Source organism: Chinchilla lanigera, unplaced genomic scaffold, assembly GCF_000276665.1.
Source record: "Chinchilla lanigera isolate Chin_1 unplaced genomic scaffold, ChiLan1.0 scaffold00114, whole genome shotgun sequence".
NCBI lineage: Eukaryota > Metazoa > Chordata > Mammalia > Rodentia > Chinchillidae > Chinchilla > Chinchilla lanigera.
Window position 1 is genome coordinate 2,913,919 of NW_004955515.1, and position 25,998 is coordinate 2,939,916.

The following is a 25,998-nucleotide window of genomic DNA, read 5'->3' on the forward strand; positions in this document are numbered from 1 at the left end:
TCTATTTTCTGGACCCTAAACCTTTATTAGAAGTATGGTTTATACATTTTGTAGGCAATGTTTTCATTCTATTGATTATTTCATCTTCTGTGCAGAAGCTTTTTAATTTGGTGTAATTCCATTTATGTATTTCTGCTTTTATTTCCTGGACTTAAATATCATATTCAAAAAAACCTTGCCCAAACTGATGTCATGAAATATTTTATCTATGTTTTCTTATAGTAGCTTTGTAGTTTGAGGCCTCACATGTGATCTATAATCTTGAGTTTATTTTTGTATGTAGTGATAAGTGGAGCTCTATTTTATCTCTTTAGCATGTGTATATAATTTTTCCAGCACCATTTATTGAGCAGACTATCCTTCTCAATGTTTGTTCTAAGCACCTTTGTTGAAGATTGGTTGGCTGTATATGTATGGGTTTACTTCCATATACTCTCTTCAATTCCTTTGGTCTATGTGTCTATTTTTATGCCAATACCATGCTGTTTTGATTGTTGTAGCTTTGTTGAATATTTTGAAGTCAGGTAGTGTGATGCATTCAGCCTTGTTCTTTTTGCTGAAGTTTGCTTGGCTATTTTAGGATTTTTTTTTCCTATTTTTGTGAAGAATGTCATTGGCATTTTGGTGAGGTGTCTTGGTTACTTTTCTCTTGTTGCTGAGACAAAATACTGAACATCCAAAATTAAGGAAGGAAAGATTGGTTTAGCTCACAGTTTGCGGAGGTTTCAGTCTACAGTCAGCTGGCTCCAAGGCAGAGTGGCATGGCACAGGGACAACAGTCAAGGTAGCAGAAGACAGCAAAAGCAACAAGAGCAAAGGTGGGAAGAACAAGCCTTTCTTTGTCCCTTATATTGTAAGCAGGCCCACCATCTCCATGCCCTCCTCCTGCACTGGACAAGGACGTTTACAAAGTGAGGACCCTGGCACCCTCCTGAGTCACTTAGTTAAACTTCTAAGCTTCTCAAGTTGACACAATGTATCAGTCATTACATGAGGATTGTATTGAGTCTGTAAGCTGCTGTGGGTGGCATGGACATTTTCACAATATATATTCTTCTATTTCACAAACAATGCAGAACCTTCCATTTTAGTGTCCTTTTCAATGTCCTTCTTAAACATACTTTTCATTGTAGAGCTCTCTTTCACCTTTTGGGCTAAATTTAATTCCTTGGAATTTGGGGTTTTTTGGGGCTGGGGACTTAGCTCAGCGGCAAAGCGCCTGCCTGGCAAGCGTAAGGTCGTGAGTTCGGTTCCCGGTACCAGAGAAAAAACCAAAAAAAAAAAAAAAAAAAAAAATTTGGGTTTTTTTTTTAATAGCTATTTTATTTATTTATTTTTCTTTTTCAGCCCTTTTTATTGTGATAAAAATCTAAAATTAAATTTACCATCATAACCATTTTTTCCCATTCCTCTAACTTCCCTTCAACCCCTCTTCCCCTCCCCATTTACAAAAGCTTTGTTTTCATGTTTTCCTTCTTTTCGCTCTTTTTTTTCAACTTTTCCTTTCTTTCCTTTTCTCTCCACTCTTCCTTGTTCCTTTCCTCATTTGAACATTTTCTTCCTATTTCACAGTACCTATTACACATTTTGTTTTTGTTGTTTGTTTTTGAGACAGGGTCTCACTATGTAATTTAGGTTGGCCTTGAACTCATTATATAGCCCAGGCTGGCCTCGAACTTTTGGCTATCCTCCTGCCTCAGCCTCCTGAGTGCTGGGATTACAGGTGTGTACCACCATGCCTGGCTCTGCCCTATTATACACTTTTGATTTTTCACAGCAGAGAAATAATGTGGTATGTACACATGTGTGTCCGATGTATTTCACTTAAGAGTATGGGTTTAAGGTGCATCCATTTACCTAGAAACATCTTGAGCATATCCTCCTTTATGACAGAGTAGTACTTCATTTTATAAAAAAACCACATTTTTTGGGTAGCTATTTTAAATGAGACTGCACTATTGATTTTTTTCATGCACTTTGCTATCGGTATATTGAAATGCTATTTTTGCATATTGATTTTGTATCCTGAAACTTTCCTAAATTTTGACAATGATATAAATTTTAGTTGTGTGTGTGTGTGTGTGTGTGTGTGTGTGTGTGTAGGCTTGTGGTTTTCCATGTATATGACTAAATCCTCTGAGAACAGTGCTCATTTGATTTCCTCTTTTCCGTTTGGTTGTCCTGTATTTCTGTGTGAGGTTGCTCTGGCTAGGACTTCCAGTACTATAATCAGTAAGAGTGGTGAAGTGCTCACTCTTACCTTGTCCCAGATCTTAGAAAGATAATCTTTGGCTTTTTTCCCATTCAGTACAATCATAGCTGTGGGATAATGGAATGTATTTCAAAGTTTCTTTATTGATCCTTTTGTCCTGAAATTAAGCTACCATGTGCTCATAAGTAGATCATATTTTTTTTTCTTTACTTTTCTTCTGGGAGCTCTGAAAAGAAGCACCAGGACTTTACATTTCTTTTGTGTTTCATTATCTGTGGAACTGGGAGTTTTTCTGGGCTCTCTGTCCAGTTTTCATGGTTCTTTAGTTTTGTCTAACTCTGGAGCCCATTGATTGAGTTTTCTGTTTATACTCAAAATCAATTATTTACTTTTTGCTAGTAAAAGTCAGGTAAACTTCAGACTCTAATTCCCAGTAGCAACCAAACCTTAACAAAATGCCCTTAAATTCATGGAAGAAAGAAATATAAAATATATTTCAGTCAGAAGCCAAATAGATTTTATTCAAAAATGATCTTAAAGTTCTTAAGGAATGATGCATACAGGAGACAGGAATTGACCATTGAATTATAGCAGAATAGAGTTCAGGTAAAGATCCACACAGAAGTAGGAACTTGGTATTCTACACAGATGGCTTATTGATTCAGGAGGGAATGAGTGAACTATTAAACAAGTGGAGCTGGTGTAAATCACAGTCCATGTGGAGGCTGAACCTTTCAGCTCATGCTGTCTCGTATGTAGACAAATGCATTCCAAATAGACTACTAAATGATAACATTAAACAGAACATTTAAATGAATACATGTGTAAATAAATAATAAATGTTTAAGTAAACCTGGGGTCAAGAAAATTTCTTAAGCAAGACAGGACACTCAAAAAATGATTCAATAAGAGATTAATATGCCATTAATCTATAAGAAAAAGGAAGAGCCTAATAGAAAACTATACAAAGACATGAGCAGTTAGCAGAAAAAGAAATTCAAATAGCTGTTAAACAAGTAATGAGAACAAGTAAGAAAAATATCACATTAAGAAAAATAACCATATTAGATATAAGGGAAATGCAAATTAAAACAAGAGGCTGTTGCCCATCATTGGCAAAGTTTTAGAAGACTGAGGCTACTGGAGTGCCCATTAAGAATGGATAAAAAAATATGGTGCATACAGAATGGTCTTCATGAAATCTTACCATTTCAACAACAGAGATGGAACTGGAGATCATTGTGTTAAATGAAATAAGCCGAGCACAGAAAGGTGCTACTACAGCATCTCAATCATATGTGGAATAAAACAAATGTTGATCTCAACAACTGAAGGTAAAATCATGGTCACCAGAGCCTGGGCATAGTAGGGTGATGGAGGGATGGGAAGTGGTTGCCCGGTGAATGCCAAGTTACAGAGAGAAACAAGAAGCTTTGGGGTGCCACCGCACAGGAGGGCAACTGCAAGATAACGATAAGGCTCTATAGATATCAAAAAGAAAGGAGTTTGAAGCTACCACCCCAAGGAAATAATACACATTTGAAGAGACAGATATGCTTAACCTGATGTAAACATTACACAGTGGATATGTATTAAAACATTACATATTGCCCAATTAATGTGTGCAATTTTTATGATCTTACATATCCATTAATAAAAAGATTGTTGTACAGGGACGTGAAGGTTGGAGATCGCAACTCTTGCATAAACAGTATAGAGGATGAGAGGGCAAATTGCTATGCACCTTTGGAAGGGTAATTTGCCTCTGTGAGAGTGGTGGTGGTATTCACACACTGCAAATGTGGTGTTCGTAATCGTGTAACTCTGAGAGGTTAGTCCTGGTGTGTGCATAACGCTGTAAAAGTAGAGGTGGTGTGATTTCCATAATTCTAGGATTGTAGTGGTGGTGACCATGTAACTCTGCAATGTGCATGAAGGTACCCAGACCAATCTGTAACACTGACTGTGACCTTAACATAACCTGTGAAAGAGGCACAGGATATACCCACCCAGCTCTGCAATGCTGACTGTGGTCATATTTACATCACTCTGAAGTGTTGATTGTTATTCACCTAATCCTACTGTACTTACTATGGAGCTCTGTGACACTGGTGCTGGTGTGTGTCCTCCAAGTGTTCATGCGCTGGAAGCCTGGTCCCCTATGTGATATGTTAAGAGCTGCTAGGACCTTTAAGAGTTGAAGCCTAGTGGGAGGTTATTAGGTCATTTGGGGACATGTCCTCAGATCATGAGCCCAGTCTTTCACATGTGTTCCCACAGTGATGCCCTCTACCATGTGTTGATCTATCCAAGGGAGACTTTACAAAAGGCTGAACCAATAAGCTTCTGGCCTTCATAACTATTTCTCTTCTTTACAAGTTATCCAACCCCAGTCACTTTATGACAGCAGTAAGAAATGGTATAAAACAGCTGGTGTGATTGGAATTCTACCATGGTGGTGGGGATAGCCATCACACACCTCCGGAGTGTGAATAACGCTGCAGTTGTTGCACACATCACTTCATGAATGTGATGGTAACATTCACTTAATGCTATGATGGTAATAATGGTATTTACATAATTTTGTGCTGATACTTGTGGTAAAAAAACAACCGGTGTTTGTAGTTTTCACATAATTGTGTTTCATAATGGTATCCACATAATCCTGCAATGTTGTTAGTGCTATTCAGATCACTGCATTAGTTTTCTATTGCTGTGACAAATAACCTGAAAAAATCAACTTAGAAAAGGAAAGGTTTATTTTTGCTTACAGTTTCACAGGTTTCTGCCCTTGGTTGGCTGGCCCCAGGGAAGCGATCTTATGGTGGGAACGCATGGTGGAGGAAAGCTGCTCACACTGTGGCATCCAGGAAAAGAGAAAGAGAGAGAGACAGAGAGATAGACAGAGAGACAGAGACAGAGACAGAGACAGAGAGACAGAGAGAGACAGAGAGACAGAGAGAGAGGCTGGAGCAAGATAGACCCTTGCAGGGTACACCCCCAGTGACATACTTGCCCCAACTAGGCCCTGTCTCCTAAAGTCTCCTAAAGTCTCCTAAAGTCTCCACCTCTTCCCAGTTATATCACCAAGTTATAAAACCACAAATGGATTAATCTATTGATTAATGAGGTCACAGCCTTCATGAGCCAGCCACTTTCTGCTAGTTGTACCTCTGAAGTTTGCTGCATTGGGAACCAAGCTTTCAACATATGAACCTGTGGGGGAACATTTCAGATCCAGCTGATAACCATTGCCTTGTGACACTGGTGGAAGAATTCACATAATTTTCAGATGGTGACACTGGAGGTTGTGGCATTCATATAACCCTGTTGCTCATCATGTTCATATACTCTGTGACAGTTGTATTCATGTAAGTCTACAATATGGGTGCTGGTGCTGTTCACATGGTCCTGTGATGTTGGTTATGTTCACATAACGCCACGATGCTGGTGACATCCTTGCAGTTTGTTATGGTATCCACATAACTCTGTAATACCTGTGCAGAACTGACACAGTTGTGCAACATGGTGGTGGTATAATTTACACAAAATGGTGACTTTGTTGTTGTTCATTTGATTCTTCACACAGGCTGGTGGGATTCACATACTTCCGTGACAGTGGACATGTGCAATTCTACAATGTTGTGGTCAGTGGTACATAATTCTGTGATGGCTTTGCTGGTGATAGTCACATAACTGTGACATTGACTGTAGTACTTACCCTACACTATTGCATTGGTTGTGGAATTTAAGTATTTCTGTGCTGTTTATGGTGATGTTCCTATAAGCTTGTGACACTGGTCACAGCTAGATAATTGTGTGATGGTTGTATTCCCATAACTATGACAATGGGAGTTGTATTGCTATAAATCTGTGACATTGGCACTGGTGTTCATGTGACACTGTAATGTTATTGGCAGTAGTCATGTAATTCAGTGACATTGTGGTATTCACATAACTGTGAAGATGATGGAAGTGGTATTAAAATAACTTGGAGTCATCAGCCACGGTATATACACAGCTCTGAAGCACTGGTGTTATTAGTATACACATTACTTTGCAGCTAAAGTGGTTGCTTTAATGCACTCTATGGTGCTACTGGTGCTATTCACATAACTCTGTGAGATTCTTTATGGTATTGAGGTAAGGCCATGAGAGCAGTAGATATGACTCTGAAGCAGTCATGTGACCATAGTTGTGAAGTCACACAACCCTGCAGTGTTGGTAGAAGTTAATTTGCATGCTATTCACCATTTGCTCACATAATGCGGCTATATTTTCTCATGCTATCAGCACTATTTTGAAACGTTAGTTGTGCTATTAATGCACGTTGTGATGGTTATGGTGGTATTAGACATAGAAGTCTGCAACTTGGCTATGGTATTTTTATAACTCTGCAAGGCTAGTGGCATGGCATTAACATTGTGTGGTAGTGGTGGTGGTATTTGTGTGTAACTTGGTCAAAATACTTGCATAACTTGGCTACATTGACAGTTGCGGAGTTAACAAAACTGCAGCAGTGATGACAGTAGTGTTTGCACAACTCTGTGGTTCTAATGGTGTTAATGTATACCTCAGTGTTGTGAGTAGTTGAATTAGAATAATTATATTGGTGGTGTGCTTTCTTAACTATACCACAGTGGCAGTAGTCACATAATTCTGTGATTGTGTTAGATGTGGTAATCCCATAACTCAGAAATGTTGTGTGTGGTCTTCACTTATCTTAGTGACAGTGGTTGTGATGTTTACACAGTCTGTCCACACAACTCTGTAATACTGGTGGTGAGATTCTCACAACCTGTAGCAGTGGTTGTGATATTCACATACCTCTCAGAAGTTATAAGTTATTGATGGTATTCTACTCCTATAAATCTATGATGTTTCTAGTAGTTGTATTCTTAAAACATTATGATTTTGGTCATGTTGTTCTCATAAACATGCATTTATGGTGGGTAGTTTTCATATATTTCTGTGACATTGGCATAGTTTCCATATAACATTGCAATAATAGCTGTGGTATTTGCATAACAGTGAGACTTTGGTTGTGCCATTCATGTAACTATACACCCGTGGTGGAGAAGGTATTCATATAACTGGTGGTGGCGGTGATGGCATCTGCATAACCCTGTATTATTGTTTATAGTTTCCATATAACTCTGTCACGATATTTACGCAATTCTGCTGTGGTGGGTGGTAATGTTCATGTGATTCAGCACCATTGTATTTTGTGTTATTCTCACAATTCTGTGATGTTGGTCATGGTATTAATGTTACTCTACAATGATTGTAGTGGTATTCCTGTAATTCTGGGGCATTAGTGTGTGTTGCATTCACATAACCCCATGGAGTCAACTGTGTAGTCATGCAACTCTGTCATACTGCTCATGGTTTCACACAGCTCTGAAACATGTATGTGGTATTTGTGTAATTCTGTGACTTTGATGGTGGTGTTATTACATAACTGTCCTACTGACCACAGGGACTTGTCGTGTGGTAGTTACAGTTATGTAACTGTAGTGTCAGTCATACTGTGAGTTACACCCCCTCTGTTGTATTAGTTGTGGAATCCTCACAGTGGGGTTCAAATAACTCTGAGATATTGGTGGTGGTGCAGTAGTGTGCAGTTGAAGTACAATCATTTCTGTGCCATGCCATAGGGTTTGTTCACTAAATTACATTTAAAGGCATTTTTCCAAAATGTTGCACTTTCAAACTCTCCCAGGGCTTTATATACTGCGTCTAGTTTTTTATCCCTAATTTTAGTCACATGCATATGTCCACAATTGCAGCTTCATGTGTGAAGCTGATCAAAATTTAGCTACACACTGAGATGCATAAACTTGAACTTCTGAAAATTGATGGTAAATAATGCAGAAGAGGGCTTTCTGGTAAACCAAAGTTGTCTATACTTTATTCAAAGACCCCAAAATATATCTGTTAGGTAATTACATTTAATATTAGGCATATAGTGTTCTTATTCTTTAGACACTGATAAACCTCTAGAAGCTTTGTAAATAACTGGAAATAAGATGTTGGGGTTGAGATCATGGTGTCACTGTAAATATATATTTAAGTAACATTGAGTTAAATGTTTACAATTTTTGCTATATAAAATATACCTTACTAAAAGTTTTGAAAAATGTATATCTAAATAAAATGACAATATTAAGAGGTTTTATAAAAGTCAAGTGTGGTACATAAGCACTCAGTTATTTTCTTTTTACTTTTTTTTTATTAGTGCGTGTTTTCCATACATGCAATTTACAGTTACCTTTAGGAGTGGGGACAGGTATATAATATAGCTTGATTCTTTTTTTTATCAGCTTCCTCTCCCGCTTTCCTCCTGTAAATCCCTTTTCCTCCTTTTCATTCTTGTTGCTATCATTAGTCTTATCTCATGTTTATGACATATGTTTACATTCACTGAGGTTATTAGGTTCCTATGCGGGGTCTATCTTTATTTTCTTATAGATGCAAGCTACTGCTTTAGTAGAAACAGCACAAAGCCACACCATGGAATTTAGAGTTAAGATGCGATTTGAGAAGCATGTGTTGCTTCCCAAATGCCCTTGTTGTAGTTAGGAACCATCTCTCATCTCGGTTCTCAGGCTTATCATGATCTACGTTTCTTCCCCTTGCAGTACTTGGGGTGCATTGAAGTTCTGCGCTCAATGAGGTCTCTTGACTTCAGTACAAGGACACAAATCACCAGGTAAGCCCTCTTGGAAGCAGGCTCCTGATCTTAGAGGCTCACAGTGTACATACTTCTGCCTTCAGGTGCTGGAGGTAGGCCACGCGAGTTTGGAGACATTGGCATGTACATCTATGTTTTGACACTTGTCGCTCAGCAGGAGCACAGTGAAGGACACCTGACTCTTTACAGTTAAGCTGCGGACATATAGAGCAATCTGAGTATTTGTGTTTATTTCATTTACATAAAAACTCTAATGTGAGATTGATTGTTTCAAAACTTAACTGAACTGTGTTCTTTTTCGTAAAGAAAATCAAGATGTCCACAGGACATTTCCCACAGTAAACACAGAGAATAAAATGAATAAAATTGGTAGTAGAAATTTTTATGGAAGTAGGTCCATTTTGTAAGGAGTCAGAATTTTAACTATTTTATGTGTATTCTCCATAATCAACTAGATTTTAAACTTTTTAGGGGTAGTATTTAAGCGCTGTTTCTATGCAATCTCATAGCCTAGTATGGTTTGTAATAGAGCTCAGGCCATTAGAATAATGCCAATTTCAAGTCTCTCACTGAGGAGAGTAGGATTGAGCTAGGAAATAGTTAATTTCTGGGTGGAGAAGTTTATGTAGCTTTAGCACCTATGGAATTGCTTCATCTAAGTCATGACCCCAGAAAATGCCTTCTGTTCATTTCATTCAAATAACTGTCTTGTTTATCTTTGAATGAGGAAGTTGAAGTCTAAAGACTGAAATTTAGAAAGTAATTATGTATAATAATTAACTGACCAGTAACGTACATACCTCGCGGCTGTTGTTAGTACCATGGTAACACTTTTCTTCCTCACTGAAGAAGTTCATGGTCCAGAGTTGATGTGTAGCCAGCTGTGCTGGCTAATACTATAATCTCAGCACTCTGGGAGGCTGAAGCAGGAGGACTGCAAATTTGAGCCCAGCCCTTGTTGCATTTTCAAAAACTAGAGAGTGAACAATCCAATCTATTTTAAGTTTTTTGCTTCCTTTATTTTAATGTGCCAAAGGCCTCGGTGGACCTGCAGTTAGGCCCACATCCTCCAGCACAGCCTCTGTGTGGATGAGCTCTGCAGGCAGAGGTGCCCGGTGCAGACACAAGCCTCGGATTCTGCTCCGACAAGGATGGGTTCTGAAAAGCCTCCTGGCACAGCCACACTCAGAGCCTACGAAAAGTCCAGCATGGTGGCAGGCACCCATGGTTCCAGTCACTCAGGAGGCTGAGGCAGCAAGAGCACAAGTTGGAGGCCAGCCTGGATAACTCAAAACAGACTGGGCTGGAGACGCAGCTAAGTGTGGCACTTGCTCGGTGTGCTGGAGGCCCTGGGTTCAATCCTCAGGATCAGGAAATAAAACAGAGCAACAAATAAACAAGAACAACCAAAAACAACCCCCAAAAGGGACACATCTTCCTTTTAGGCAAGTTGTTTCCTGAGGGCTGGGACTTCAGTGACTTCCTCACTGGTGTTAGTGCTGGGAAGTTGGAAGGGTCACTGTCTGAGTTAGAGACACAGAGAGACCCCAGATCACACAGAGTCGCAGGCTGTGTGCTCGCACTGCTGGTCTGCTGTTTCCTGCGAGGGACCTGACACGGGGCAGGGGTGTGCCCCAGAGGACTCTCAGGTGTGATGTGGGGCTTTGAATGGGAGCAAATAGCAGGCAAGCTCTGGGGATGGGAGAGAGAGGGGCCGGGGCCACACACCCGTGAACTGTGCATATCCGATAAGTCCCAGGCCCAGCTGGCTGGGGTCCCTTCCCAACTGGGTGTGCAGCCTGTGTCAGCCTCCCCAGAGGAAGGACAGCGAGCCAGACCCAGCATGTGGCGCCTCTCTGCCCATCCTCTCTCTCTTCCAAGACTTCGCCTGGAACAGAGTGCTACAGAAGCTTGAGGAGAGCAGGACTCCCAGGTAAAACATTTCACCGGCAGTCCTCGGCCCCTGCGGTCCTGCCAGTGGGCATGCCTTCCCGGGCCCGAGCCCGAGCCTGAGTGGCTGGGCAGAGGCAGTGGCACAGGTACCCGAGGCTGGCGCTGTTCACAGAGGCTCTGCAGCCTCGGCCTTGCTGGCTGGGGCAGAGGAGGTTGAAGTGGGGATGATGGGCAGGAAAGGCCACCGCGGCCACCTCACATGTGCAGGCAGCACCGTGGGATGCTGACCCCATCAGCGATGCGGGTCCTGGCAGGGTGGGTCCGAGTAGGGGTTCATTATTTTGAGCAGTGGGTGGCATGAGCTGTACTGAGTGGGATGGGGTTTTTCACATCTTCCTTGTCTTTGTAAGAGAGGGTGTTGGGGTTTGGGTCCCCCAGTGAGGGCATCGTCCTCCCTCTGGACACACCGGAAACAAGTGATTCCGCAGAGCCGGGCCTTGGGGTCGCGTGCCAAGTACAATGCGCACTTTCACACTGCCCCACTGCGTAGAAAGCAAGCCGACTGTTGCTTGTGGGCTTGTCAGAAGCGTCTTATTGGAAGATACGATCTTTATGAGTAGGCTACTTGATTATGCTATTTCTAAACTTCCATTTTCACTGCAAAATAAACAGTTACGTGGGTCTCCGCACCAGGCAAAGGAGCACGTCTTATTTTCATAGCGTCACTAGAGCTGGCTGAGTCTCAGAATTTGGAAAGAGAGTGAACTAGTCCCACCCGGCCCCACCCTGAGAATCCATGGCTTTCGATCGCACCTCTCCAGCTCTTTCTGAAGGGGTTCTCCTGAGTGCTTGGAGCCCTGGGGGGAGGGGTGTGGGGGAGGCTTACCAGGGCGAGTTAGTGTTCTCTGGTTCCCTATTCCTCTTGGAAATGCCCCTGCACAGATCTGCATCCTGCCTGTATTGGTTCTCCAGTTTTAATGCCAGCTAGAATGACTTTGCACCCACCTGTCTCTTTGGTTGGTATTTCACATCAGAAGGTGCCAAATGCTGGGGTGTGGGAATTACAGGTTCCAAGGGACCCAGAGCCACCAGGCCAGATGCCACAGGTGTTCGCTGCAGGACACTGTTTGGAATCAGAGATGCGGGTTCTTGCATGCCCAGGTGAGTCTAGGGAGATTTCCTGGAGGAAACGTGTAAGCCTGGACCAGTTTCTCCCCCAGCCATATGGCAGACTCAGGTAGACTCTTGGAGAGTCTGGAAGGTGGGGGGGCCCATGCCTGGCCTCATACGGTTTCTGCCTGCACGCCCAGGAGAGAGGCCTGTGCCAGTTCCCAAAGTTTCCACAGGGCAGTCCGCACTGGGAGAAGTTTGGCCTGAGCCCTGCTACTGTGAAGACACCAGAAGCTGGGGCACAGGGACAGTGAGGCTCTTCTCCTCCAGGGTTACCTTCTTCTGCTTTCATGCTCAGTCCCTCCTCCCGAATACCTGCTACTAGATGGTTTTTATCTGAGCATATGATTACCATGGGAACGTCTGGCACAGCCATTGCAGAGGGTAGGAACCCAGGCAGCCTTTCCTTGGTCAGACCTAGTATGCATGTATCTCCCTCTTTCCCTCCTTCCCCGCATGGGCTTGGCAAGAGGAGGTTATCAGGGAGACTCTCTAGAGAGCCCCAGCAAGTGGTAAGTGAACACAGGCACCAGGCCCTTCTGAGAAGGTGCCCTGTGGGCTGCATCCCATATTCATACAAGAGAGGAAGTTTGGGGTGTCTGCCCACTAACTGCCCCTCCTCACGGTGAAGTCTAGTTCTGTGCATCACAGCCACTCTGAGCCGGCTCAAGAAGCTGGAGGAATTGTCAGGCAGGGAGGTGGAGGACAGATATGGGTGCTTGAGGGCATGTGGTCTCCCGGACAGAGGCCCTGTCAGGTGGCTCAGAGTGACGAGGCTGCTGGCTGACATGCTGGCTGAAGCTGTGCAGTGCCACAATTCTGAGCTCCCCTGTCTGTCTCTCTGAGTTGGGATTTTGGTTGATTTTCTGGCAGCTATGTTAGTCCAGTCTGGAACAGCAGGCTCCTGACTGCTCTGAGCAGAGCCTGTTAGACATGGGATTAATGGTGTCCTTATCTCATAGGTGAGGACAGGGACTCTCGGGACCAGCCTAGCACTACCACATAGAGACACACTGTGTCCACCAACGAGACCCACCTCTTTAGAGCCAGCGGCTCATCCAGGAGTAGGGTGGAAATCCCACTTGCAGGCTTGTTGGGAGACTTGAAAATGAAACCTACCAAGAGCCAGGGCTACTCCTGACACACAGCTGGTGTCCAACAAGGCAGGCAGATAGACTTATTATCATGAACCTCATTCTTCTATTTATGCTTTATAAATTTCCATATAAGAAAATATCAATTATTAATTATTAATGTAATGCCTATTAATTTGCAATTGATATAAGCTATCAATGTCAATCAACTTAATCCAGGGTATTAATTTTTCCTATCTAGAAAGATTGGTTTGATGCAACAAACCAGTTATTGAGAAATAATTGGGATAAGGCATTAATTCTCACATGCACAATATTATTTAGCATTTCACCTAGTTCCTGCATCTTATTGCCAATAATGAGGATGACAGTGACTGTAGTATGGAATGCTGTGTTCCAGGCAGCCTTTCCTTGGTCAGACCTCTTTCCCTTCCAAAGCGTCATTCATTCATGAAGCAAGTATTTATGGAGCTCATACTATGACCAATTACTGCTTAGACATTGAGACTAATGTACAGAACAAGGACTTAACTTCTATTGCATGAGAAAAGAAAATAAAGATCACAGAAATAGGAAGCTCAGGCAAACAGTGAATTTGCCATTTTTATAGATGGAAATGACTAAATGCCAGCAATTCCATATCATTTTATGTAGAAATTTCAGACAATGACATGGGTGCATCTGGTGTCTTCTTAGTAACCTGGGAGGCAGGCAGTGTGCACTTGGGGGATGAGGAAACTGAGGGTCAGAAAGTTTGCACAAATTGTTTATGGCCATGTAACTGGGAAGTGCCAATGTGGAGGTATGAGCTGGAGTGGTCAGTACAGTGGTCATAAGAAGCCTGCTCTATTGTCACCTGGTGACATACGGTTTCTGCCTGCAGGTGGGCATCATTCAGGGGATACAATCACCTGTGAATTACATAGCCATTGAAGCATGTTTCCCAGCACTGGCCTCTGGCCAGCAGGCCTGTGTCCTGTGCAGGCTCCAGAGAGGATGGACCTGCAGGTAGGGTCTGCATGGGTACCTGCAGTTGGTTGGGATGAAGGGCAAATCTGTGGGAGGTGAAGGTCAGCTCAGGGATAGCATGGCTCCACAGAGCCTAGCCTGCCTGGTTCTCCTGACACTGTCCATCCGGGAATTACACCTCCCAAGAATGACAACCACCCTTCTCCTGTGACCCAGCAATGAGTTGAGTTTCCCCAAAGAATACAAGGACATGTAACAAAATATTCATAGTGCATAATTTACAGAAAGGAGACCTGGCTACTACAAATAGCCAGAGGGTGGGAGGGAGTGGGAAAGGGTGTAGGATGGGCAGAGATTCACGACGTGATGCTGGCTTTCTCCTTAAGAGACCTAAGGAGAAAACCTTCCTCTTATCACCTTAAACATCTGAATTAATCAGCTGAGATGTAGTGTCTGAGTTTTTCAGGAAAGTTGAGGACTTTGTGAAGCTTCACATGCAAATCCTCACAATTTGTTGCCTTCTTTGGCAACCTGTGAAGCTGGTTCTGCCTCCTCCTGCAACTTTCTGGTTGGTAAAGAGCTACCTCCTTAAAGGTGGAGAGAGAGGGGGACATCTTTACATGGAAAGATTTTGTTTCAGGGATGCGTTAGGTTTCTGTCTCTGTAATGAAATACCTGAGATCATTAACTTATAATGGGAAAAACTTTATTTTGGCTTGCACCTTAGGAGTTCCAGATCATAACAAATTGGCTTCAGCACAGCGCATCTTGGCAGAAGTTCACAGTAGAGCAAACCACTGACATCACAAGCCAAGGACCAAAAGAGAGAAAGAGAAGGGTCTCACAGTCCCTTTGAGGACAGGTCCCTAATAACCTAAGGACCTCCCATGAGACCCCTCCTCCTAAAGATCCTCCTGAGGATCCACCACCTCCCAGGAGCACCACCCCTGGACCTCGCTTTTAACACACAGGCTTTTGGGGAACAGGGAGGATCCCAACTATAGCATGGGGTTGGAATAAGACCTGGGTGAGCCCAAGATTTCCTGCTTCATGTACCCAAAGCATGATATCTCCATTCTTTCCCTGCCATATGGCCCTGGAAAGAAGATAATTTTCCCTCAACTTGGGAACCAGTGAATCCTTTTAACAATCATGCAGGCTGGCTGGAGCCAGGCCATGGGATGGTCTATGTTCTATAGGTGTTCGATCAGGACAGGGTACCCACAGATATGACAATCATATGCAGATCATCTCATTTCCTAGAACAAGAGTTCTTAAACTTGAGCATCCATCAAAATGACTGGGAGAGCTTGTTGCAGCATAGCTCGCTAAGTCCCCACCTGCCAAATTCTGACCCAGAAGTTCTGAGACTGGGTATGAGAATTTGAATTTCTAACTAGTAAGTGTTCAGGGGATGCTGATACTGCCCATCCAGGTACCCCATTTTGAGAATAACTGTTGTAGAGTTCTGTTTTTAACTTCAGAACCATTTGCAATGACCATCTGTGAAGCCATAGCTCTGAAAATCAGTCTGTTTATGTTTATTGATTGGTTCCACAAATCCTGAAACTTTAAAAATGGAGAACGTAGATGACTTGGTGGCTGACAATGGTTTAAATAGAATCCATACAGCAAATCCATGCCGTTCATTCCCATATTCTCTGTGAGGACCATCTGGCATAGGATTTATAATCCTAATGCCAGAAGCACAGTTGTGTTACAATGTATCTCTTGGACTGTCCCTTTTCTGCCCCTGAGCTTACTTATCCCCAAATATCTCACCCCATAAGGAGCCCTCTGTGCTTATCAGAAGCAGCCTTGGGGAGCAGGTTTGGACACACATTATTTGGGAGTTTGTCTGGGTCCTGTCGCTTTCCAGCTGGATGGTCTTGTATATGTATCTTAAGCTTCCTGCCTGCCAGTTTTCCCATCTTTACAGCGGGAATCATGATGGTACCTCCATGATTACATTCATAATTTATTGAGTTCATATCTGAGAAGCACTTCTCTTGCTTTCTGCCACACAGAAGGGCTCAAACTTGTTGGTAAGAGTGGTATTTTCATTTTTGTTACATCTTCTTCCTGTTGGTAATATCATTGCTTTAAATAACACTTCTAGGTGGAAAAATCGCCAATCTGTCTCGTTCTTCACCTCAGAATTTTCTCAAGTCTAGACTTGCAGCCTGCTGGTTGTATGGGACGGTCAATCAGTTCCAAGTCCTGAGTGCTGTCACCGCAGGGCCTCGTGCTCTGTTCATCTCCTCCATTCCTCAGCAGAGTCAGCTCAGCTTACACCCCTGAGTCTTTGTTGTAATCACAACCCACTTGTTCTTCCAAACTTAAAACTTCAGAGTCAGTCTTACTTTTCTTCCGCCCTTGTTCAATTAGCAGTGCTCATTGGCTCCCCCTTGAAAGTCTCCTTGGTAATTTACCTCCTTCTTTTCTGATTTTTCCCACCTTTAGTTTCCTTCATTCTTGCTAATAAGTTAATCTGCCTGGAATATATACCTCTCCATTAAACGTCATTGCTTATCCCGTACCTGTCGAATGCAGTGAAAGAAATTTTCCACATTCAGTGTTGCCCTTGACTCCCACAGCACACCCGTCACAATGCATTTCTCCCAGCTCTGCATTGTTTTATCTGTACCAGACATCTGCTGCCATTCTCCTGGTCCCCTGTCTTGGCTTGAAGCCTAAATATTCAGTTGCAAACACACGTTTTCTCTGAACTATAAGATCACTTGGTCTGGATTCCTCTGGAGAATTTTACCCCTTACACACGATATGTTAGTGCACTCTTAATGACCCTAGCAATATGTCATCTACCCTAAAACACCATCTACTATAAAATATTAAAGAACCCACCACTTATTAAAATATGATGTAATGTTACTATTATTGTATAATTACATTTTATATTATATTAATATAACAATATAAATACAATAAATTAACAATACTATTAAATAATAAAATATGACATCATTTAGAATCAATTTTCATAAATTGAAAAGGCTATTTTGTATTGTTCTACACAAAGGTTTACACCATTACAATACTTGTAAATCTCTTAAGAGGAAAATATAAGCAACATGAAAAGATGATCCTAAAACCTTTTCAAATTCAGTGTTTAAATGTACTATCTGTGTTTCCTCCCGTATGTTTTATTGTCCATCGGACCACTTCAAAAGCATGAGAAATCAATGAATGTGAACTTAGATCAAGAATAGGGAAAAATATTTGAAACCAAAAGTGGTTTTTAGAAAAATCTCTAAAATTGATAAACAGCTAGTTAGGTTGACAGGGAGAGAGGATACTAAGATAAAGGAGTGGGCCTCACATCCTTGCAGATCTACAGACACAGAAAATAAGGGGGTATGATGGACAATTTTAAAACAATAGATTGGACAATTTAGATAAAATGGCCAAATTCCTGGAAAGATACAACAACCAAGGTTCACCACAGAAAAAAAGATAATATGAATAGGTTATACCCATTAAATAAATTAAATTCATAGAGAAATGAAATCTTCCCATAGAGAAAACTTGAAGACTAAATGGTTCCAAACATTTAAAGGAAAAATAATACCAACTGTTCTAGCATCTATTCCAGATATTAGGAGGGAACACTTTCTAATTCATTTAATGAGGTCAAAATCATCCTGATATCAAAACCAGACAGATATGTAATTCTCCATATTGATAGACTAAAAAAGAAAAATTATATGAAAATCTTAACAGATGTGAAAAATTTGTGACAAAAGTCAACAGACATTCTTGATAAGAAAAACTATCAGGAGTACTACGAATCAAATTTAAGAAAACTTCAATCTGATAATAGTGAATGCACAAATACCTACAGCCAGTGTCATAGGCAATGATGCAAGCAATATTGTCCCATGATTGGGAACAAGACAAAGACACCACTTTCACCATTCTTATTTAACAGTGTACTAGAGATCCTAGTCAGTGCAGTATGGCAAGAAAAAAAGGAAAGGCATATGAATTGGAAAGAAAAAAAAATGCAGCTGCCTTTATTTGCAGGTGACTGATCACCTACAGAGAAAATCCTGAAGGATCTGCTTAAAAGGTAACAGTGAGTTCAGCAGTATTAAGATATAGTATTACAGACAGGAAAGTCAATATACACATACCAATTGCACTTGTAGTACTAACAAAGATCAATTTAGAAAGGGCTACTTACAATAGCATGAAAATATCTGAAATATTTCACTTTAAACTTAACCAGACCTGAGGGGCTGGGGATTTAGCTCAGTGGCACGGCACCTGCCTGGCAAGCGCAAGGTCATGAGTTCGATTCCTGGTACTGGAAGAAAAACAAAAACAAAAACTTAACCAGACCTGTATAAATTATGTATTAAATACTGCTGAAGATTGATGAGAGAAGTTAAAAAAACTAATAGTGGAGAGGTACATTATCCTCATGAACCAGAAGATTCAGCATTATTGTAATGTCAAGTCTTTCCAAATATATCTGCAGATTTAACACAATTACAATCAAAGTCACAAGAAGCTTTCTGAGAAAAAATATAATAGCCAAAAATAATTTTGAACCATAATAGTCAAAATAAATTGAAGGTGCAATATAAAGAGAATCATGCTCAAAGTTACAATGATTGGTAAAGTATGGAATTAACAAAGGACAGATGCAGGTAAATGGAACAGAATGGTGTCCAGAGACAAACTCACATGTGATGGTCACTTTGTTTATGACAAAGGTGCCAAGATAACTCACCAGGGAACAAGTCGCCTTGCACAACAGCCTGCCATGACAATTGCAATCTGTATGTGGAAACCAAGAGCAACAATAATGATAGCTCAGACTTCAACCTCAGCTCCCACAGATGCAACAGTGAACTCAAACTGACTCAGAGGCCTAAATGCAAATGCCAGAACTACACAGCTTATGAAATAAAGCACAGGACAATGTCCTCATGACTCGTGCCTTAGACAAACATTCGTGAACTTAGAATGGAAACACAGAACCCAAATCATAAAAGAAAACAATTGATAAATTGGCTTCCTCAAAGTTTAAGTTTCTCCTTGAAGTACAATTACAAGAATGAAAAACAAAAAGAGAACTCGACAAGAATATTTACATAGCAGATAAAAGATTTGTTACCAGAATATAGAACAAAATCTTGTAGTGCTATAATAAAAGAAACTAATTTTAAAAATGGGTTATGATTTGAACAGCATTTCACCAAAGAAGAGATATAGGTGGCAGATACGTCTCTGAAAAATGGTATCATTAGTCATTAGGGAGATGTAGATTAAAACCATATTGAGATACAACTACACATCTTCTGGAACAGCAAATCAAACCAGACCTACTCACAATGCAGAGACAATGATGTGGAGCAGCCAGACTCCTAGTCCTTGCTGCTGGGTATACAGAGTAGCACAGTCCTCCTGGAAAAAAAAATAGGCAATTTCTTATGATGTTGTCATGACCTAGCAATCTCATTTCTGGGTACTTTCTTCAAGAGAAATGAAAACATGTATCTGCAAAACACATAAAGTCTTGTGTTGAAGGTGAATCACAACTTAATTCATGATTGTCTCAAACCAGAATCTGTCCAATACCCATCTACCAGGGAACAGACAACCAACACAATGGAATATTACACAGCAACAAAAAGCTATTAATAAATGCAACAATATGGGTGAACCTCAAAAACATCATGCTACATGAAAGAAGCCAAATAGGGTAGACTGGATATTATATGATTCTATTTTTATGACATTCTGGAAAAGGTAAAAGTACTAAGATAAAAATCAAATCAGTGGTTGCCAGGGTCTGGAGCTGGAGGGTGGGTAATCAGCTACAAAAGGGAGATGAGGAGGATCTTCAGGAGATAATGGAAATATTGTGTCTCTTGATTTGATGAAGATTGCATAAATATGCCTGCTTTTCAAAACTCTGAGAACTTATCATTTAAATAGGGTGAAGTTTACCCTATGTAAATTATCTCGATAAATCCAACTTTAAAAAAGTTCTTCACAACTGTCTATGCACTTTCTCCAAAACCAAGGATTCCCATTCCATGAGTTTTGATGTAAAGGTGTAGGAAATGGTAACCACATCATGACCATGGCCTTGCCCAAGGTAGTTTCAGAAACTAAATATCAGAAAGTAAAATTTCAAAAAAAGTGTGCATCTTGGATTAATTTGCCATGGCTTCCTTTTTTTCCCTCTCAGATTCTAAGAGTTTTCATGGTATCATCTGAACCTGACTTTTCCTTATTTATTACAGGCCTTTGATCAATATTTATTGGGACAATTAAGGCAATTCTACAACAGAAAATTTTCTTACGTATAGATTAGTAGTTAGATAAATTTGTGCTTTGAGAAATTTAGATGGGATGACTATATTCTGTGGGTCAAGAGAGAGTCCTTTTTTTTCTGACTTCAGAAATAACTTTAACAAATTAATATATAAATCAGTATTGCTTACTGGTATAAAATTGGAGTGAACCAAAAAAATTGGAGTGAACAGAAACAGTATCTGCAAACCCAACCCTTAATGTTTCAAAATATTACCTTTCAACCCCCAATGCACCCTTTTCACATTTTAATATCTCTAAAATATGGAAGCTTCTTATATGAACTGGCAGGTGTGTTAGCATCTCTTTCTGCCAGGTAGCAGTTGTATGGTTACTGTCATTCCTGAGCATGTGCACACTTACTGGTTTCTCACGTCAACACAATTAGATGACTTTGACCCATGAGTCCTGATGGTTGCCCAGAATCCTTTTCTAGTCCTAGAAAGGTCAAGCATTGAAACTTGCAGGATGGGCTTCAGTGGGAGAAAAGTACAAGAAACCATAGTGGAACACACTTCTAAAAAAATGCTGTATCACATCCCTGATGATTCAATATGATATTTCATTGAAAAGCACAGATATGAAGAACTCTGAATCAGAAGGGTTGAAATCTGAATGTGAAGAAGTTGAAGGAATGCTTTGAACTATTTATTTTACTCATTGTGTTAACCTTCTGTCTTTGTGCCAATACCCCAAAAAATCAATTTAAAGGAGAAAGGATTTATTTTGGCTCATGGTTTCAGAGGTGCCAGTCCATGGTTGCTTGTGCTATTGTGTCTAGGGCTGTGGGGAAACAGAACATCATGATAGAAAGATATGGTAGAGGGAAGCTACTCACCTCATGGTAACCAGGAGGTGGGTGGATATGACAGAGAACCTAACTTCCAGCAACTAGGCCCTACATCCTAACAGCTCAGATAGCTATGAAATCATCAATGGATTAACCAGCTGTGACCTCTGAACAAGTGAGCCCCTGGAGGGGGATGTTTTCCACCCAAACTATAACTCATAGTGTTTGTTTTTATGTATGCAGACAGTGATATATAATAAAAACATGTGCATTAACAAGATTAACAGAATTCTATATAAGAGAAAAATCCTAAGTGATAGGAAAATAGTATGTCATAGTTTTTGTTTTTGTTTTTGGGGGTGCTGAGGATGGAACCCCGGGTGCTGAACAAACTAGGAAAGTGCTCTACCACTGTACTATGCCCAGGCCCTATAGGCATAATAACTATTTTTCTTTAATTATGGAACACTAAATATGACCATTTTATAATCATTACATCTTCAGTTTGGTGAAATGTAGCATTTTCTTCATTTTTCCTACGCATTTACAAACTTTTCATATGACTTTAATAGAAAAGGTGTAATAAATAGGACAAAGGAATCTGCATGTCTCTGAAGTTTTTTCAGAACCATTTAAGAATAAGCTAAGGTAGTGCTAAAGAGTAATCCTAATTTGTTAAATGTGTATTTCCTTAGAACAGTGATATTTTCTTAGCTATCCACAGCACAACCAACCAATCAGGACCTTAACATTGAGAGACTATTGATACCTAATCTAACATCTACACTTAGATCTCACCAACTCTCCCAACAATGAATTTTATAGGTATTTCCTCCCAGAACAGGATGTAATCCAGGGTCATACATCACATTTAGTTGTTACATCTCTTTGGTTTCCTGTAATCAGAAATGGTTCCTCATTCTTTCTTTTCTTTCCTGATACTGATGTTTATTAAGATTATATGCTAGCTATTTTGGAAAATTATCTTTTGATTTTAATTTGCCTGTTGCTTTCTCATGATCAGTTTCAGATTATGTATTTCTGCCTGTGAACAGTAAAAGTTGAGTTCCTCTTGGAGCATCATCGTAGGAGGTACATGACCTTTTCTCAACTTCAGGGATGCCCACTGTCTTAGTTACGTTTCTCTTATTGCTGCAACAAAATACCCAACACCCAAAATTAAGGAAGGAAATATTTATTTAGCTCACGGTTTGTGGAGGTTTCAGTCCATACTTGGCTGGCTCCAAGGCAGAGTGGTGCATGGCAGAAGGCAACAGTTCATGGTGGTGGAAAGCAGCAAAAATAAAAGCAAAAAGGGAGGAGCAGAAGAGTGCAAACCTCTTTCCCCTCCTTATATTGTGTGCAGGCTACCCACCCTAGGATGGGTGTAGCACTCACATCCATAATCCCAGGACTGGACCATGAATTGACCATAAACTCTAGAAGCACACCCTATGACTGCATGAGGCTTTGGGGTACATCTAGACACAAGCCATAACATTCCACCTCTGGTCCCCCAGAGATTCATGCACATCTCTTTATGCAAAAGGAATTTTAGTCCATCTCTAAGAGTTGCCAAAGTCCTAACAGTTTCAGAATTGCTGAAAAATCCGACTTCCAAGTCTCCTCTGAGATATAAAGCAAACTCTTACCTGTGAGCTCCTGTACAAATGAGAAGTTAAACACTTCCAGCATTCAGTGGTACAAGATAAACATTACCATTCCAAAATGTACAAACAGGGGTATACAAAGGAATGGGACCAAAACAAGCCCAAAAATCCAGCAGGGCAAACATTAAATTCTATAGTTCCATGTGGAACACTGGATACAATCTGTGGCAGATTGTGAACTCCATGTGGCTCTGCTTCTATGGCATTTCTGGTGGTTGTAATTCCTATGGCTTCTCTCTTGGGCCCATTCTGCTCCCTCCTTGCAGACAATCCACAATCCTGGCTTCTCCAAACTTCTGGAGTCTCCACTGCACCTTTGGCTTCACCCTCACAGCTTTACATATTGCCCTCTCAAAAACACACTACCTGCCCCCCTAGGCCTTCTGAAATCTGGGTGGAAGCCTTTTTAACCTCAGAACTCTTGCATTCTTACATTCTGTACCTAAAACCAGTGCCACATGGATGATGCTAAGGTCCACTGTGAGCTAGAACTGTACCCAGGCTTTCTTCTCTCTCGGCTGTAGGGGTTGACTGCCTGGCTTGATGAGCACTCTGAACCTGATTCTGAGGAACAAATTTTCTGTGCTGCCACCATTCTGGAACATAGTGTGGCTGCCTCCATTCTGGAACATGCTGAGGCTGCCATCATTCTGGAACATGGTACTCTGCAGCTTTCTCCTCAAAGCAAAGTCTTTCACTTTTGCAGTTTTGAGGCTGCAAAGGGTGGAGACCTGCTGCTTCTTGTGATGCTCTCAGGCCCTCATTTATGTTTTGCTGTTCCTTTTCAGCAATCAAGATCTCCTCAGCTCCATATTTGCAGTCCACATCTTTATTGGAGCTTTCTTTCTGGCCAAACTCACATTTTAATCATCCTTCTTGGCTCTTTGCTCTTGTTTAGCAACATAAATCTGGCTAAAAGCCCCCAATAATAACCATGCTGCCACATCAACATTCAACTGCCTTGAAATTTCTTCTGCCAGATTAGTCAGTTGCCCATAACCTCAGTCTCATGCAAAGTCTCTGGACATGAGCAAAATGCAGACAAACTTTTTGCCAAACCATAACATACATAGTCGGGAGTCCAACAGCCAATGAATTTCTTCTTCCCAGCAAAAACCTCCTAAGCCCAGTCTTTACTGGCACGATTTCTATCAGCCTTCTGCTCTTCTGAGCTCTGACCAGAATCTCCCATACAGAACAGCCTAAGGTGTTCCAGCTCTACTCTTTCAGGCAACATCTCCAAACCTTTCCAAACTCTTCCCATAAGTCATTCCCAAAGGCTCTTGAACCACATGGTCAGTTATAGTCACAGCAACAACTCCATTCCCCTGGTACCAATTTCTGTCTTGTTTATTTTTCTCTTGTTTCTGGGACAAAATACCTGACGCCCAAATTAAGGAAAGAAAGGTTTATTTAGTTTACAGTTTGTGGAGGTTTCAGCCCATACTATGCTGGCTCCAAGGCAGGGTGGCACATGCCACAGGGCAACAGCTCATGGTGGTGGAAAACAGCAAAAGCAACAAAAGCAAAAGGGAGGAGCAGCAGCAGAGAGCAAGCTTCTTTCCCGCCCTTACATTGTATGCAAACTAGCTGCCCCAGGACGGTGTAGCACTCACATCCACAATCCCAGCATTGGATCATGAATCAAACATAAACTCTAGAAGCCCACCCCATGACTACCTGAGGCTTTGGGGAGACATCTAGACACAAACCATAATGCCCACTTTAATGATTTGGTGATGATGGTGTATTTTTCATCTGCATTTTTGATATAGTAGTGTTTAGATTGTATGTTAAAGGTTGAGTTCATGTCTTCCTTTAAAAGCATAATCATTTTCTCATTAAAAGATCTTACTACTCTTTGAAAAAGAACAAAGTCTAAAGCATCTAAATGCACCCAGTTAATCTTGTGAAGGTGGAATTTGAGTCTCTTTATTAAGCTCACCATTGTGACATGCACTCTGGTAACGGTTCTGTGGGAAACCCGTGCAGCACACAGCAGGTGCTCAGTCAACATGTGTTTAGGAGCCCAGGGCAGGTCGCTCCATACATTATCACAAGATGTGATTGAAGGGGCAACATACATAGGGGAAGGTGACATTAAATCATTTTCCTTCCCTGTGTCCCTAGGGTCTTTTTTATGGAAATATATCCACTTCCACCCACATAGCAGTATGGAAGTCCTTTATTGTAGAAAACAAAGGTTCCTCTGTGTTGGTATAATGTTCATTCTCTTCTCACTTTCCTTGCTACCTCCTTAACTACTCCTAACCTTGAAAAATGAAGACGTTAGGACCACTTGAAGATTAGGAGCTTAGAGCTTCTTAGGAAGTAAAGCCTTTGAGCTAGGAAAAATTAAATCAATTTGCCAATCTGCAATTTCCTATAATTTAGTTAATTGTGCTTTACTACTTAAAATATCAGCTAAGAGAGATACATTTTGTCAACGACCAACGTGAGTTGACTTGGGAATATGGTATGTGTCTGTGTTCTTGGCCTTCCTCAAGTGAGGCAAGTGCATTACCACTGAATTCCACCCCCAGCCATAGCTGGTATTCATGTAAGAAAATGAGCCCTCTGTCCCCACACTGGTGCCTAGAGCTGGTTGGTAGCCTCCTGGTGGCATCTCTGGAGTGCCCTCTGTGTTGGAGCCTGTAACACAGGCCATCCTACAGCCAGTCTTGGAGGCTTGGGCACCTGCTCTAAGAAGCTACTAGCACAGGTGGGCTGGAAAGCTCACGAACTCCTGTCGACACCCTGCATTTATTCAGGGACTTTTGAAAATTTTTTTTCCAGTAGTGAGCTAATACATGAACTTTGAACCCAGGTCCTTTGCAGTGAGCTGCATCCCCAACCCTTACAATTTTTTTTTTTTAAATTTTGAGACAGGATCTTACAAAGTCCAGGCTGGATTTGAACTTGGAGTCCTCCTGCCTCAGCCTCCTAGAGTCTAAGATCGCAAGTGTGCACCACCACATCCAGCTTCTCCATGGTATTTTATGGGTGCTCATTCCTTGTGCTGCTTGCTTCTGTTTTTACAAAGCAATCTTTGCTTCCTTCAGTTTGCTTCCAACAAAGCTGGCTTTAGTTAGATGTCCCGTGGCCTCTGCTCCTAGGACAGCCATGAAGACCCATCTTTCCATGTAATAAAATGTTAT

At 41.2% G+C, this 25,998-nt stretch overlaps 1 protein-coding gene across 1 annotated transcript in view; it reads left to right on the top strand.

The window, feature by feature from the left end:
• Shc3 (SHC (Src homology 2 domain containing) transforming protein 3) overlaps positions 1-25,998 on the top strand; it is a gene marked incomplete in the record, with an annotated part of 157,497 nt that overhangs the window by 54,948 nt on the left and 76,551 nt on the right. Inside the window, 1 exon segment of the mRNA XM_005408881.2 lies at positions 8,854-8,924. Within this exon segment, the coding sequence (XP_005408938.2) occupies positions 8,854-8,924 (71 nt within the window).